This window comes from Culicoides brevitarsis, chromosome 2, assembly GCF_036172545.1.
Source record: "Culicoides brevitarsis isolate CSIRO-B50_1 chromosome 2, AGI_CSIRO_Cbre_v1, whole genome shotgun sequence".
Classification (NCBI taxonomy): Eukaryota; Metazoa; Arthropoda; class Insecta; order Diptera; family Ceratopogonidae; genus Culicoides; species Culicoides brevitarsis.
In genome coordinates this window covers 36980787-36999029 of record NC_087086.1, presented here as the reverse complement: position 1 = coordinate 36999029, position 18243 = coordinate 36980787, and the positions used below count along the sequence as shown (strand labels likewise).

The 18243-nt window shown below is 26.6% G+C and overlaps 1 protein-coding gene across 1 annotated transcript; it reads left to right on the top strand.

Moving 5' to 3' along the window:
• Window positions 1–3851: 3851 nt before the first annotated feature.
• Window positions 3852–5141, top strand: LOC134829060 (cuticle protein 6.4-like). Its single transcript, XM_063842052.1, has 3 exons — window positions 3852–3869; window positions 4777–5035; window positions 5086–5141. The coding sequence occupies exons 1-3, from the start codon at window positions 3852–3854 to the stop codon at window positions 5139–5141; spliced, it is 333 nt and encodes a 110-aa protein (XP_063698122.1).
• The last annotated feature ends 13102 nt before the right edge of the window (window positions 5142–18243 follow it).

Sequence of the window (18243 nt, the reverse complement as noted above, 5' to 3'; positions counted from 1 at the left end):
TCACTCGGGACAACAAAAAGGCTCGAAAAATCACGAAGAACGAGGGTTAAGGGGACAAAAACGAGCCAAAAAACGCTATCGGAAGCGAAAAAATCAAGAAAATCCCCCCCGTGGCGAACGATTTGAAGAAAAATCAAGACAACGAAGAAGTATTGAGGCAGAAATTGAACCTTACGCCTTTGAATTACCTCAACCGGAGCCTTTACAAGCAACTTTGAACGGAAAACCTTTCCGTGGGCACAAGAAATATGGCGGGAAATCACAAAATTTGACAGGAATGGCTTTAATTAACCACATAAACGAGCTAATTGAGAACACAACAGTATATTTTCCCGAATCTGAGGCCGAAAAACACCCCAAAACTGATGAAAATGAAGCTGCTTCATCCGACAATCGTCCTTTTGTGTCGGTTTTCAAGCCTCCAACCACAGAAGAAGTCGTTAATCGGTACTTTAAGGAAGTAAAAGCGGATCGGAGACCCCCAAAGAGCGTTTATGCGACAAAACCCCCCACCGAATGTGAGGAAGAGGACATCGATCTCGACGAAAATGGCTTTGATGGCAGCAAAAAGAAGCGCGGCGGCAAATTAGGCGAGAAATTGGACTGTTTAAAGACAAAATACTTCGGGATGGATCCGTTTCACAGCACTTTCTTCAAAGGAGAACTCGGAAAATCATCAAATCCGTACAGTTTGAAGCGACTTGAGGCACGTAACACAGCGAATTTATCGAAAACTGTCTATGATGACGTCATGAATATCATTAAGACGTCCCAAAATGACGGATATGCGACCACAACTCCATTGCCTTTGAGAATTTCGTTCGGCGGAAGGACTCGATCGAAGGCAATACCGCTTCGGAGACCTCAAACGAGCTATTTGGAGGATGTTTCAAGTGAAGAAAATATTTTTTCGCCTTCTTATGTGAGATCAAGTGTCACTCAAGTACCTCCAACGTCGGATTATGAGACTTCCAAACCACATTTTCCTGTTTTTGATATCAACCAGTATTACCCAAAGTCGGAATCAACCACAAATTTTTATAATTTTTACTCGACAACGCCTTCGCCGATGCCCCAAACGAGTTTTATCCCGTCAGTTCCCTTCAGATCGGTGCATAAACAACCCCTGGCAGTCTCGTCGCAACAAATAATTCGTCATCCGAACGTAATTTTGGGACAAAAACCGCAGTTTCAGGACCAAGCGACGCTTCAAACGGCTCCGCTTCATACAAAAGTGCTGAGACCCGTTTTCAGACCCTTTCATGGAGCTCCCCCGGGGCAAAGGTACGTCGTTCATCGAGTCCAATATCGATAATTAATTTATTTTTTTTACATTTTTTGTATGAATTTAAGCTTAAAATTAAAATTTTCTCAATAAAAATTAAAATTTATGCGTTTCGTGACGTTTTGTAGCAGGTCGAGTCGCAACTAAGCAAAAATTATTGCACAATACCTCGGCAAAAGTCAAAGTAGGTCGTGATAAGAGAAGAAAAAGAAACATTGTGTGCACAAAAAAAGTGCGATAAGCCGAGAACAATGGAGCCGAGGTGTTGCTAATGACTGATGATGATGCGGTGTGGGAATGTTCTTGTCATATTTTTTCTTCTCTCACGTCGAATGATGTAAAATTATGTAACTGACCCGACGAGTGAAGGTCTCGGTAGACAAATCAGACAATTATCGGAGGCAGTCATCGATTTATTGAAGTAATTGAAACGTAAGGAGGACATTGAACTGTGCGGGCACTCGAGCGGATCGTGTGTCAGAGAAAAATTAATGCAATTGTGGGCAAATGTTGTCATTGAAATTCAATCAATGGAGGGGTTTGTGATGCATTTGGTGATTCATTGGGGTTAAAAATGCGTTTTAAAGGGCTTCAAGGTTGATTTTTGATGAAATTTGTCTTGAAAATTAATTAAAATTGGGTTTTTTGACGTCAAAAGGCTTCAATTGTTAGAAAATTTGCTGAAATCTTCAATATTTTGTCATTTTTTAAGAGTTAGAATATCGTCAAAGAAAATTTTGGTACCTAAAATTTAAAAAAAATTATTAAAATTAATTTTCTAAGTCAATTTTTGTTCATAAATTGTTTAAAATTTAGCTTTAAAATTATTTTACGGGCTCATATGTAAAAAAAATGTCTTAAATATTAATTTTTTCTTAAATATTTGAGCATGAAAGTATCTTCAAAGTGTAATTTCGGAACTTAAAAATTCAAGATTTTTCTTTTAAATTAATTTTGAATGAATTTTTACCTTTGGATGTTCAATTTGTAAGGCTTCAAAACACAATAACTGCTTTAGCGTTACGAATTTATCTGAAATAAATAAAAATTTTAATTTCAAAAATAAATTTTTCTTCAAAAAATAAAAAAAAATTGCTTTTTTTGCTATTATTAATTTTTTAAATTTAATTTAAAATGATTTCAAAAATTATAATTTGATAAAAATTTTTATTTTGGTAAATTTTAATTTTTTTTTAACAATTTTTTTTTTGAAATTCTTTATATGTATGTTCATTTTCTTCTAAAAATTATAAAAAATATTTTTTTCTTTCAAAATTTTTAAATTTTTTTTTTTTTTTTTTTTTTTTTTTTTAAAAAAAAATTTTTTTTTTTAATTTAAAATATTTTTAGTTTTTTTTTTTAATTTTTAATTTTTTTTATATTTTTTTTCCTTCAGCTGTCCAAAAATTGAATTTTTATGAAGGTAATTTTTAAAATTTTTAATGAATTTTTGACAAATTTTTGTTTTTTGGTTCAAAATTTTGTTTAGAGTTTCTTTATTTATATTTTTTTTTAAAATTTGACAAAATTTTAAATTTTTAAAAAAGCAAAGTCAATTTTTCGTTTTTTTAATTGCAGTTTTAGCTTAAAAAATTCTTATGAGATCCATTTTTTTTTTTTGTTAAATATTTTAACTTTTAAAATAAAAATTTTATTTTTTGACGAAATTTTAATTACTTTTTTTGCCGAAATTCAAAATTATTTTTTATCCAAAAAAAATAAATTTTTGCCTTCAATTTTTTAAAATATTGAATTAATAAAATTTTTTTAATAATTTTTTGAACATTTTTTTTATAGAAGTCTTTGAAAGTGAACTTTTTAAAGAAATTTTTCTAAATTTTTATAAAAAAAAACTTTCTTTAAAGAAAAATTGAACGATTTTTAGTTATTTACCTCATAAAAAAATCAATCCAAAGCCCTTTTTGCTGTATTTGACCTCAAAACCTACTTCCTTGTTCCACTGACCAACTTCTCGAACGAAACTTCTGCTTCTTGCGCGCATCACAAGTTTGCATCACAAAACATATAATTGCCCGCGCGACGAGACAATAGTAATCAAATCCAAGCAAAATATTGAACCATCATCAACGAAACGGTCAGCAGCATGAAAAAGCACTTCTTGCCGCTTCTTCGACGCAAAAAAACCTCATGCTGGCTGGATAAAAAGATGTTAGTAGGCACACACAATAATTAGCGAGCACGCGACTTATCAGTGAATGGCAAACAATTAGTACCTTTGAACAATACAAAAAGAGTTTTAAGGCCAGAGCAATCAATGGGAGGCTTTGGAAACGGATACATCCGTACTTGCCTACACACGAAAAAAAATTATTGTTGTTAACATAATCAGTAATTGTAATTGTTTCTTATTACTTCTTGCATTACAACGATTTTCATCATCTCGTCATATGATTTTGCGCTGCTGCTGTACAGAAGAAGTATTTGTTTTAATGCATAATTAGCCATCATTTTTGTAATATAAAAGACTGACAGCCCAGCAATTGTGGTATCAGTTTGTTCTAAGACCGTCTCAAGTCAGTAACAAAAGTGAAGAAAAGCTTTTAAAATGGCCAAAATTACCATTGTGAGTGAAAATTTTAAGAATTTAGTGAAAAAAAAATTTTTTTAGAGTCAAAAAAATTTAAAAGAAAGAACATTTTTTGTGAAATTTTAAATTATCTAAAAATAAATCTTTAAAAAGAAAAAACAAATTTTTAAAATAACCTTGAAATTGTTCTAAAGTTAAAAATTTATTCGAAATAAAATATTTGTAATTTTTTTCCCGCCAAAAATGTTAAAAGTTTTAAGTAAAAATTTATTTTAATTTGATTATTTAGTGAAATTTGTTTTTTTTCATTTTTAAAATTTAAAAAAAATAATTTTATAATTCTTTTGAATTAATTTATTAATTATTTAATAATTTTAATTTTTTTTTTTTATTTTTTCCCGCCAAAATATTTTTTTCATTTTTTTCAATTCAATTTTCAATTTTTTAAAAATTAGAATAAAGAAATTTTTAAAGCATAATTTCAGACAAAATGAACCTTAATATTAGCAAAATTTCAAATTTTTTTTAAATATGTATCCATCTGAAAAATTTTCCCGCCAAATTTTTTTTTTCACAAAATAAGCAAAAAAAATTGATATTTAATTAAAATTTTAATATTTGAACAAATTTACATATCAAATTTTATTAAAACTTGAAAATTCATCAAAAATTTATAAAATGTTAAAATTTTCCCGCCAAAATTATTTTTTGTATTTCTTTCAAAATTTTGACATAATTTTTTTTATTAAATATTTTTTTTCTTAAATATTGTTGATGATTTCCACAAATATATAAAAAAAAATATTTTTGAAAAAATAATAAAGCTTTGAAAAATAATAAAAAAAAATAAATTTTTTCCCGCCAAAACCGAGATAGGATCTTACCAAACAAAAAATGGAGTTGCCTTGTAATTTACTCAAAATCCTTTTAAAATTTCTTTCAGATTCTTGCTCTTGCCTTCGTCGCTGTCGTTGCAGCTGCTCCGCAATCCATCCAACAGCGTCAAATCGTGCCGGGACCTAATCCCGTAAATGCCGATCAACGACCTGCTGCTGCAAACCCCGAACAAGCGAAGGACTTGGAAGCATCCGGATCAATTGGTTATGGATATTACGGAGGTTATGGCTACCCGGCTTATGGTTATTCGAGCAGCTTGTACTATGGAGGTTTGGGCGGATACGGATATGGCGGTTATGGTTATGGTAAAATTTTGTGTTTTAAAAGATTTCTTTAATAAAATTTGATTTTTTAGGTTATCCATATTACACTCGTGGCTTCGGCGGCTTGTATGGAGGATATTGGTACTAAATTTATTGCTTTCCCCATTTTTCGTTTCTTACTTTTATGCCAAAGTGTACAGTTAATAGCTTTAGCTTAGTTTTTTAACATGTGATTTACCAACAAAACATCACCAAAACTACCTTTTTTATATATTTTACAAATTCGTTGTTTATGACTCGCTTTATCTTTTGATCTTTCTACAAATAAAAAAAAAGATACCTTACGAAAAGTTTTTTTTTCTCTTACAAAATTTCCCTTAGAGCAATTATTGCTCAAATCGACAGCACAGTGATTGATGGCAGCAATTAAGAAATTAACGCGCTTCATTTAGTTCGCGCGCATCACAAGTTCATGGTCACACACGATGACCGTTTAATAAAATTCAAAAAATTAAAAAAAAAATCAGTTTTCGGTATCGATGACAACACCGCTGCTCGTATAAATATTTATAAAAATAATAACAATAAAATTGGGTGTGATGTAATATTTTCTGTTCCCGCAAGATGCGATATTTATTATAAAATATTCCAGACAAGAAGGCAGACTGCGGAATGATTTATTTTTATTGTGATTGCCACGAGAAGCAAAAAAAAAGAAGGGAAAAAAATTTGTGCAATTTCATCTCTTTTTTAAAGTTTTTTCCAATTTTTTATGCTAAAATTTGAAAATAATTTAGAATTTTGGGCGAGATTTTTTTTTAATAAAAATCATAAAAGCGATACAGATATGCTAAGAAGAGACATAAGAAGATTAATTTTTTTACAAATAAATCTTTGTTTTGAATAAATTTGATATCCGGTTTCATCATCCAAAAGTGCTTGTGAATGCTTTGGTGACTTTTTTTTGTTCTACGTTAAAAGTTTTTTTTTTTAAAATTCGTTTTTAAGAGTTGTTAAGTCTAAAAATTTACTTGAGACAAATTTTATTTTTAAATGAAAAAAAAATCATAAAATGAATATTTTTAGCAGATTTAAACTTAAGACTTAACTAATGACTTAAGACTTAACTAATGACTTAAGACTTAACTAATAACTTAAGATTCAACTAATGACTTAAGACTTAACTAATGACTTAAGACTTAACTAATGACTTAAGATTTAACTAATGACTTAAGAGACTTAATATTAAATTTAAGAAGAAATTATCAAATTTTTTGACTTAAGCTTCGGAATAATTAAAAATTCAGTAATATTTTTGCTTTTTGACAATTTTTTTTGAATAATTTTTTTATAGTTTTTAATTTAAAAAATTAAACTAATTTACTTTTGACTTAAGTTTTATAAAAAGTCATTTCAATTTGACTTAAGACTCAATTTAATATTTTTTTTTTGGAAAAATCTTCAAAATTTTTCAAAAAATAAATTTTTTTCTCAAAACTAAGAAAAAATTGACCTTTGACTTGAAGCTTAAGTCATTTTCTTACGTTTACTTTAGCTTAAGTTTGAGTCCCAAGAGCTTAAGTTAAAATTTAAGCTTGAGAATCTTACTTTTTTAAATTGAAATCAAACGTGTTTCTACTTACTTTTACAAAATTTTAGCCAAAAATACGCTTTTGTTCAATCTGATAACTTTTAGCTCATAAAAACAAACAGTTGGTCCTTAACCAATTTCTGGGTTTTCCATACTTCTCGATCAATATTTCTTCTTTAGCTTCTGGCTGTCACGTTCTCAATATTCGATTATTAATTTTTTCAACTTAATTCTCGAAATTCTCGTTCTCAGTTACCCGATTCAATAACCCAAAAATAAAAAATATCAATAAGGAACCAAAAAATTGTTAAACCAGTAGATATAGGTCAAATTGTCATTAACATACCCATTTATGTACAACACTCAATTAATATATGTAAATGTAACGCTTTAATCCGCTATCTGGATTTTATGACGCGTTCGTTATTGAAAGCCCCGAAACATCACAAGTTCACAAAGTGTGTCAGGTCAGGTTCATTTGCTTACGAACTTTGCATCAATAGACTCGAAGATTAATGTCTCTAATTAATTTCTGTGATTCTCGACATTTATTATATTGATTTTTAACAACTCACTCTCGTCTTCTCATCTCATCTCGGAGGCGATGTCAAAAAAATCTTGACCGATTAACCTCTATCGTCGGTCGTTGCTTAGCAGCAGCAGCAGTCTGATTCGATCACTGCAATGCTAATAAAAATATAAATTATTTATTAACGACTTGATCTTCTCTCGCAAAAATAAACAGTTTTTTATGTGCGACAAGTAATAATATCTCGCCAATAACAAATAAATACCAAATTCAGTATTTAAATGAGCAAAAATTGTTGGCGTGACATAATTTCTTAAATAGACCATTTTATTTATTTTTTTTTCTCTTATTTGTAATAAATAGTACACGCAAGAAATTATTTGCAAGCGAGAGTAACGCAACCTTTTGTCTGACAAGACAATGCGGGAAAGTTGACGTTTATTCATTACGATTATTGATTCATGTTAAAAAGTGAGATAATTCTCACACACGAAACGAGACTTTACTAATAATAATTGATTTCTTGAATTTTAGCACAATGTATCATCCTTAAGATTCTCTCGAGAGATTGTATAAAAAATTATCGACCTCGTCACTGAGGATTAGTTTCAAACAATATGATTTAAAATGGAGATGCATCGTAATTTATTAACAAAGATTCCAATTTGGAATGACGATGTAAATTTTTTTGAGGCTAGACTTGTTTTGATGATGAGTCGTGTGGTTGGTAGCAAATTATTTACAATAAATACAAAAACGGACAATTTAGGATGGTACAAAATATCAAGTTTTTTTTTTGAAAGTTTTGATGATGAGATGAGATACAAGTCCGCCCTAAGATATGTACAAATGAGGAGAGACATTTAACGTTGTTGTGGTTGAAGCCGCATAATTTTTGCTCATTCGTATTTTGAATGTACACAGGCATCCCCATTCTTTTTTGTGAGTATGAAAAAATGTAAACAAAACAAATACTCATGCACTGAGAGGAGGAAATTCGAGGGAGATGCTGAGAGGAATTTTTGGTAAGTAAAATTTTTACATCAGATAATAAATTTTTCAGAAGGTAGGTAAGATTTTTTATTTTTCAAAATTTTTTATTAATTATTCAATTATTTTTAGAAAGCATTCAATGGAAAATTTTTCGACTGTTAAACGAATCAATTTAATGGAAAGAAGAAGAACAATCTCAAACTTAAGATTTCCAAAAGGAAGTATTAATATTGGTACAGTTCTGTTTAAGAAGCCTTTATTAAAGGAAGCCATCGATCAATGAGCCACATGTTCAATACATAACTTTTTTAGAAGGCGTTTTGAAAGAGACACTTTGGTTGCCTTCCATGTGATCATATGTACTAAGCTTAAGAATCTCAGTTTTTGCATTTCGAAGATGGTATGAAAGAACAAAAGATCCAAAGTATTCATTCGACACTAATACTCGCTTTGATACATTCTACAAAATTGCTGAAGACGTCAAAATTTCGAAGTAGCTGGATTTTTTTCTCAGTATAGTAACTTCGTTTCTGAAATCTTGTACCAATTATTGGGTTAAGAATATAAGAACGCATAGACCTTCAGAATCCAGAATTCATTAAATGACATGAACAAAAGTACAATACAAACTGGAGTCAGATTTCTTTTCAACAAAACTAATAAATATGTGAGTTCAGCAATCTACAATTTAAAAAAAAGATAAAATGACCATGAAAAGACGAGAGATTTAAAAACATGGAAAAGTAAAAAATTGTAAAGTAATCAATATAAAAAAGGCGCTGACAGCATTCCCCGTATAATTTCTACTCATAGTGCATTGGAAAAAATACATGTTGTACATAGCAAACAAACCAAATAACCAGACATTACTTATTACTATTACACCATTGGACTCCACGTTTACTATAGTATCTCTCTATAAACAAACTTAAATAATTTTTTTTTCGATGCACAGTACGATTATACGCTTAAAAATTATGCGCGCCTTACTTACCGTTTTTGTTATAGAGTTGCATGTACTTCAATTTTTACTCTTTACTGCATGTATGAACTCTCTTTTTTTACACACAATTTTTCTCATACCGCTACAGTTCATGATGATGTTAAAAAATATAAATATCGGCTACACTCAATATTTTCAATTTAATTTCAATAAAGTACTTAGATAGGTGAAGTGTTGAGACGATCAAGGATGGTAATTTTTTTCATTGCATTAAATTGTGAATTTGAAACTGAAATTATTTAAATTTTCAGTACTTTCGTGGTTTCATCCTAATAATTATCTTCGCGGTAAATTTCGTGAAAGGTGACATAAGTGAAATATTAAACAAACAAAATGAAGACCATCATCATCATCATCATGAACATCATGAACAAAGTGATTCCCAAACAGATCCAAAATTAAAAGAATTACAAGAGATAAAGTTCAGTTTGAACATAATTTTGCGTGAATTGAAATATTTAATGTCACATCCAGTGTTTGAAAATATCAAATTAGACATGGATAAAAGTCTCATGGAAGACTCGAGATCAGGCGAAAGCGTTTTAACAGGCGTTATGAATAAAGTTGAAGAGAAATTGTTGGAAATGCAAAATGTAGAGATGCCAAATTATGCAACAGAATATGAGAATACAAAAAAGTCAGATGAAGAAGAAGTGAAAGTGATACAAGCTCCAACTCTTGAACGTAATTTAGCTCCGCCAATTACATCAAAAGTGACAACTTTTGGAACTGTAATAGATAATTTTTGGTTAAATGATGGTCAGCAATCGCCTGATGCTTCTTCGAAAATTCTCGTAGCAATTAGTCCTGTGTTACGAGCTCCTGCATTAGATCAAGAATTCTTTCGTCGCAACAAACGAGAGTTAGAATTTCCGTTAATTGATCCTTTGGAGATAAATGATGAGCTGATGAGTAAACTTGTATTCAGACGAGCGATTGATAATTCTTACAATTATAATCGACCAAATGTTGGATTTGAAGAAGGAGCAACGAATGTAAAGGAAGATAAAGAATACTTACCTCCATTAGAGACAAGTCCAAATGTCATTGATATCATCAGACAGCCATATTCGAAGGAAACGGGATATAACTACGATAAACCTTCAAAGCCATTTGATTTGCCAAATGATATTCCATACGATGGTCGAGGAACAAACGAACAACCACAAATTATAAAGACAACTACAAAAGCTCCGGAGAAGGAATATTTGCCGCCATTAGAACCAGCGCCTGCGAATAATGTTCCTGTAGAAATCGAAGATGAAGGATATAACTATCCGATACCTGAAAGGCCTCTTGAACCATCTCCAAGTAATACAGCAAAGCCTCAAACTGTGAGACCTACAACAGAGAGCTACAACGACGACGACAACAACTCGTCGAACAACTACTGAAAAGTATCTTCCGCCATTAGAGCCTGCTCCGGCAAATAATATTCCTCAAAAAATCGATAGCGGATATGATTATCCAAGACCTTCAAGGCCATTTCCTCCTCGAGAACCTTCGGCATCGAATGAAAAACCAATAAAGATCGAAAATGGATATAATTATCCTCGACCAAGTGCTTCGAATACCGTTAAACCTCAAACTGCAAGGCCCATAACAACGACAACTCGTCGAACAACAACTGAAAAGTATCTTCCGCCATTAGAACCTGCTCCAGCGAACAATATCCCTCAAACTATTGACGATGGATACAGTTATGAGAAACCTTCAAGGCCATTTCCTCCTCGAGAACCTTCGGCATCGAATGAAAAACCAATAAAAATCGAAAATGGATATAATTATCCTCGACCAAGTGCTTCGAATACCGTTAAGCCTCAAACTGCAAGACCCATAACAACGACAACTCGTCGATCAACAACTGAAAAGTATCTTCCGCCATTAGAACCTGCCCCAGCTAATAATATTCCTCAAACTATTGACGATGGATACAGTTATGAGAAACCTTCAAGGCCATTTCCTCCTCGAGAACCTTCAGCATCGAATGAGAAACCCATAAAAATTGAAAATGGATATAATTATCCTCGACCAAGTGCTTCGAATACCGTTAAACCTCAAACTGCAAGGCCCATAACAACGACAACTCGTCGATCAACAACTGAAAAGTATCTTCCGCCATATGAACCTGCTCCAGCCAACAATATCCCTCAAAAGCTCGACAATGGTTATGACTATCCAAGACCTTCAAAGCCTTTCCCTCCGATTCCAGATTCAAGCAATACTCAACCTCCTAAAGTTATTAAACCCACAGAACCTACAACTCGTCGACCAACTACTGTCAAAGAATACTTACCGCCCAAATATGAACCAAGCAATACAGATAACTCTCCCTCATTTGAACCACCGAAACAAAAATACGATCCCGTGAATGGTTATGATTACTCAAAACCCAAAATTCCCTTCGAGACAGGAACACGTGCTTCGAAAACCTTTCCATTAATTGAATTAGGAGGCAATGACTCCATCTATGACAAGCTCAATCCCGTGAATAGACTTTCGGAAGACATTAGATCTCTTACGAGAACTTAGATTCGGTTTGTAATTTTGTTGAATAATCATATATCGACATGCATGTTATACTTATCGCTCATATAACACTTACAATGATCATTATTATTATTATTATAGTATATACGATTGCGCTCTCTTTCCCCTAAAAAAAAAACAAAAAAAAATACAAAACAAGTTGCATTTGTAAGTCAATTCTAAATAATAATATTGCATGTTTAACATTTTTTTTACATATTATTTGACTTAGTTATTTAAAGAAAAAGAAAAAAAACGCACCTTATTATTACAACAGTATTATTATTGCAGACACTTTAACGGTTTTGTAACGAAATAAACGTTATATCACGTGAAATTTGTAGCTCGCTGAGGGACATTGAATTTATGGGTGGGATTCCTTTCATCCATCTCATCATCGTAATTGGCTCGCAGCCCAAATTTGGACATTTTAATGACTATTGACCATGAAGCTTGAAGCACTTAGGGGTCAATAGACGTATTATTTCCATTAATCTTGAACTGAACTCTATTAATTTCAATAAAAGTAAGTGTCTAAATCATAACTAATCGACATTTGTTATTATTTTTATTATTACAGCTTGAAGGAATATTTTGAACATAAAATCAGTGACAGATTTAGATTTTTGACCCTCAAATACCGTTAATTTTTTAAATTTATTACTTGGTTTTTGCATTCATTGGAATATTTTTTAAAATTTTTATAATAAAATATTTTAATTAAAATTTATTAATTAATTAAAATAAAAAAATATAATTAACTTTTTAAAATTTAAATTAATTTGTTTAAAAAAATAATTTTAATTAATTTAATTAAATTTAAAAAAAATATTTTTTTTATTTTAATTAATTTAAGAAATTATTATTAAATTAAATTAATTAAAATAAAAAAAAAAAATATTTTTTAAATTTAATTAAATTAATTAAAATTATTTTTTTAAACAAATTAATTTAAATTTTAAAAAGTTAATTATATTTTTTATTAATTAAAGAAAAAATTAAATAAAAATTAAATAAAAATTTTTTAAAATAATTTAAAATATTTTAAAAAAATTAATTAAATTAATTTAAGGCAAAAAATTAATTTAAAAATTTAATTAAATTTTAATTAATTAATTTTTACCTAATTTAAATTAAATTCCGTCACTGTGTGTAATTTTCAAACTAAAAGTCAAGAAACTCAATATCTATACAAAAAAAAAACTCCTACAAAAAAAGATCGAGAATAGGTCAAACATAATTAATATAGCTGTCTTCAAGGTCAACTCGTAGCATCTTTTCTTTATTTATTTATTTACGTTTCGCGATTATTATTAATACAAAATAACATTCAATTATCTCATCGTATTACACATTTCACACATCTTCATTATTTATTATTATTTTTTTTTATAATTTTACGTTCAGCACAAGCGAATTATGTAATTCATTCAGTTTCGTTTTGATTTTGACACCCACAATTGATCACGATTATTGAACTTCTGGATTTTTTATTGTCGTAAGCGACAAGTGGGAGATGCAAAAGCGAGACAAAAGAGATAAAATAACGATAAAAAGTGCAGTTTTTGTTTAAAGATTTCGAAAATGAGTTTAATCAGATTAAAAGAAAACGAAAAAAGTAAGTATTAGAGAGTGAAGGTGACATTAATTTAATATAAAGGTAATACTTACCCCTCCTTTGAATTTGATTTGAAGATCATGATTTTGAGGTTAGAATGATACAATTTAACGATATTACAATGAAAAAATATACATTGTAGCAAAATTTTGTTAGTAAGTTGCTGTTAATTGAAATTCTGAAGTTTTAAAAGCATTTAATAATGAAATTTTTATTCTATGCTAAAAATCTCGCATAATTGAAATTTCACCCTAAAGTTGTAATTTTCGTTTCGGTTGTCAAAATAAAGCAAATAAATTAAATTAAATAATTAATTAATTTTTAATTAAATAAATAAAGTTGATTTTTTTAAAGATATATTCAATATATGAAAATCATTAAAAAAAAATTCAATAATTTTTTAAAATTAATTTTCATTTCGCTAAAAAAAAAAATTGAAATAAAAAAAAATAAAAATATTAAAAAAAAAATTAATATTTTATATGAAATATTTTTTAATATAAAAATTTTATATTAAAAAAATAAAAATTATTTATAAATAATTTTATTAATTTAATTTTAAATAAATTTAAAAAAATTAAATATTTAAGCAAAAAAAAATTAATTAAAAGTTTTTTTAAATATTTATTTCATTTTTTTTTTAAATAAAGATGTTCACGTCATGTCACCCACAGTGAATAAAATTAACTAAAAATTTATTTTCAAAGCAAAAAAAAAATCAAGTTGAACATGAATCATTTAAATGATAGATTATAAACTAAAATTTTAGCTTCAAAAAATGCAGCGAAAAAAAATTAGAATCAAGTTAATTTTTTTTCTTCATTTTTTAAAACAAAAAAATCAAACGGAAGAAATAAATTAAAATAAAAACAAAAAAAACTCACTAAACAACATAAAAAATGCATTTTAAATGAAACATCTTCAAAAACAAATAAACATTCGAAAAAACGTGCCATCTCAGTGCCTCAAAAGACTTCTAAACAAACAAAACTAAATTCTGAAGTAAAATAAAAGTTAATGTTTCCGCAACTTTTGTTACAACTCCGCATGCTTCCATCTCCCATGCTAATAAACTCTATTTTTAAATGTTAGATCGTTAAAACAAAACTATTTTTTTTAGTAAAGATCATTAATTCTCAAGATCATAAACTAGACTGGTTCTAACAAAAATGACGCACATTTCCTGACTGAACGTACCTAAAACCTTAATATCGCTTCGAATTTGTTTTGATAAAATATTTTGTTTTTTTTTTTAGATTTAGATCTTTTTGGCGAAACAAGTTTAGAACTGGTCAAATTCTCAATTTTTTAGCTATAAAGTCATCGACTATTTTAAACAAAAATTCTTTTTTTTGTTAATTAATTAATTGGTTATTTCTAGTTTTTTTGATGATTTTTTTTTTGGCAAGATTTTTGCTTTATTTAAATGATGTTTTGGAACGTTTTAATCGAGTGAGGTCAAAATATCGCATTTTTCGTCTTTTTTTTTGTAGATCGAGTGACGATGATAAAAAGCAAAATATTTTGTAAATAAAAAACTGGTATAGGGAATAAAAGAAAAACATTCACAGGTGTTGAAATAAAATTAAAAGAAAAAAGTCAAAAGGCATTGGACAAAAGTTTGTTGTTCGGGTTTCTCCCAAAATTCGTTGATTTGAACAGGAACCAAATTTTTTTTAGAATGAATTACGTCATTATTGGTTTTTTGTAAGTCGCAAAGTTGGGAGAAAAAACCGCAAATTAATGAGTTTTTGGTCGTAAATTTTGTTTGAACTCTTTTCTAACTGTTTTTGAGTTTTTTGTTGTTTAATTTGAATGAAATATAAAAAAAAATAAATTTTATAGAATTTTTTGAGAATATTTTTTTTTTTATTTTAATATTTCTCAAAAGACTAAATAATAAGAAAAACAATCTTCAAAATCTATAAAAAAAATCTCATGATTATTTTCTTCTCAAAAATGATTTTTTAATTAATTTTTTCTAAAAATTATTTTTTTTCTCAAATTAATTTAAAAATAATTTTTAAAATAAATAAATTAATTTTTAAAGCTTTTTTTATTAAAAATAAATAAAAATATTTTAATTAATTTTTAAATTAAATTTTTTAAATAATTTTTTTTAATAAATATTTTTTTTAAATTATTATTTTTTTAAAAAAATTAAATTTTTTAAATAAAAAAAATTAATTAATTATTTTTAAATTTTTTTTAAATAATTTTATTATTAAAAAATTAAAATTTAATTTAAATTTAAAAAAAATAAAAATTATTTTTTTTATTCTTAAAAAATTAATTTTAAAATATTTTAATTTAAGTTTTTTAAAAAAAAATAATTTAAAAATTAATTAAATATTTTTAATAAATAATTAAATTAATTTTTTTTTTTATTTTAAAATTTAATTATTATTTTTAAATAATTAAATAAATTTTATAAAAAAAAAATTAAAAATAATTTAAAAAATTTTTTTCAACATAATTTATTATTTTTATTTAATTAAAACTAATAATTTTTATTAAAAATTGACAATTTTTATTTAAAAAAAAAATTAAATCTTATTTATTTGATTTAAAAAAAAAATTAATTTAATTTTTCTAACAATCTTCTCATAAGCCTCACGATCAAATGACGTCTTCCCAACTTTTTTAAGAAGATCAAATTTTTCATCAATTTGCATTAAGTTCGCATCAGGTGTTCTACAAAATGCAAACATTTGTCATTTTAAGGCGTTGTCCACTTAATCTCACGTCTGTCTTTACCATCTTTTGTTATTTTATTCAAATTATCATTAGGATTAAGTGTTGCTCTTCTCTACTTTCGAGAATCTAACAAAAAAAAAAAGTTTTAAACTAAATTTATTTTATTGCCTCCAAAAAATATATTATCTCATCACAAATTTGTGTCTTTGAAATGTATCAACAGCAATTCCGCCTTAATTTTTCTTCCTTCACTCTTCTTTCATGATTACATAAGTTTTTTTTTATTTGTGTGAAAAAAAGTTTTAGATCTTTTTTTTTTGAGAAAAATGCGTGAAACAAAACAAAAACAAAAAAAAAATCGCAAAGAAGAACGAAGAACGAAGAGACTGGTTTAATTTACATAAAAAAATAAAAAAAAAATATGTAACTTCAAAAATCGCGGCTTTACGATTGTGTTCCTGATCTATTTCAATAAATATGAATAAATGAATAAAATACCGATAAGGCAAATAAATTTTTTTTTATTTTATTTTTTGATATATTTCTCTCCTATTTTTGGGTGTTTCGTACCTTGAACTAAACATATTTTAAGATAAGCTTCGTTCTATTTTTTTTTTGTTAAATTTATTTATGAAGTGAATGGATCTCAAAAGTCTCTTCCGCTGCTTCTTAAATAAAAACAAAGAGTCATAATGCCAAAAATTTGTATGCAAATGCCAATAACGCACGATTGTTTTAAATTTAATAATAAAAATTAATCCGACGAGCGTTAGTTAGCTTACAACAACTACTTGAACTTGACAATCAATATGGAAAGATGAAGTGCCTCTTATGACTTTTATTATTCAAGTTTTTTTTTTGACACGACACGATTGATCGATTCTTGGAAACTTTTGAATAATAAACACAAAAAAGGGTTAAAGATGAGTTCTGAAGATAAGAAAAGAATAAAGTTTCGTTTAGCGTGTTTTGAAGTTAATTTTGTAATTTTTAAGCAAATTGAAGGGATTTTAGTTTTTTATTGCTTTAGAATATTTTAAGAACTTTTTTTTGGTTTTGGTTATGTAACTGTAACAGGTTGTTGAACGATGATGTTTTTGTTATTTTTAGAAGTTGTTTACATTTTTATTGGTTTTTTGCACGTTTCTTGAAATGTTAAAAAATTGTTCTTTAGAATGTTCTTTGAAAGTTCGTTATTTAACGAAATTAATTTTTTATAAAATACTTAAATTTTTAATTTTAATACAATTTAATACAATACAATTTTTTTTATTTAATTTTTTTATTATTTGACAACAATTTGCATAAATTATTAAATTAAATAAAAATAAATAAAATTAATAAAAATAATCTGCAAGTAGCCAAAAAAATTAAAATTATATCTTCCTATTTAAAAAAAAATCTTTGAATATTTTTCATTTTAATATTTTAATTTATTTACTTTAATTTAAAAATATAATTTTTATTCTTATTTTAATATTCTAACTTGAAAATTTTTATAAAAAATATATATTTGGATTTTTTTAAATAATAATTTAAAAATTTTTTTGTTATCATAAATGTCGAAAATTAAAAAAAAAATTATTTGAAAAAAAAGTATACTAATTAAAATATTAAAATTAAAAATTGTGATAAAGATTTTTTAAATTATTTAAAAAATCCAAATATTTTTTTTTTAAATTAAACATATATTTTTTTTTATTTTAAATGCTTGTAGTTATTAATTCTTAAAAAAAATAAAATTTAATTTTTTTAATTAATTAAAATATTAAAATAAAAAATTTTCATAACAAAAAATTTTTAATTTTATTATATTAATTATATTTAATTATTTTTTATTATATTAATTATATTTTTAAAATTTAATTAATTAATAATTTAAATTTTTTAAAAATAATTAATTAAAAAATATTTAATATTTAAGTTTTTACTATTTCAAGTTAGAAATAATTTCACTTTAATTCTTATTTTTTTTGGTAAAAAAAACTTCAAATGAATAAAAAAATTATAAATTTAAATAGAATAATTTTTTATTAATTAATTTAATAGAATTTATTTAAAATTAATTTTAGTAAAATTTAAAATTTTTTATTTTAATTAAAATTTTAAAATTAATTTAATTTAATTTAAATTTTTAATTTATATTTAATTAATTCATTTAAAATTTATTTTTTAAAGCATATTTAGAGATTTTTCAAAAATTATTATTATAAAAAATTATCTTTTTTCAAATTATCTTTTTTATTCAATAATAATTTGTGAATTTAAAAACTTTAAAATCTATTAATTA

Coding starts and splice junctions, on each gene's coding strand:
- LOC134829060 (XM_063842052.1), top strand. Junction 5,036..5,085: donor ATATGGCGGTTATGGTTATG/GTAAAATTTTGT, acceptor TTGATTTTTTAG/GTTATCCATATTACACTCGT.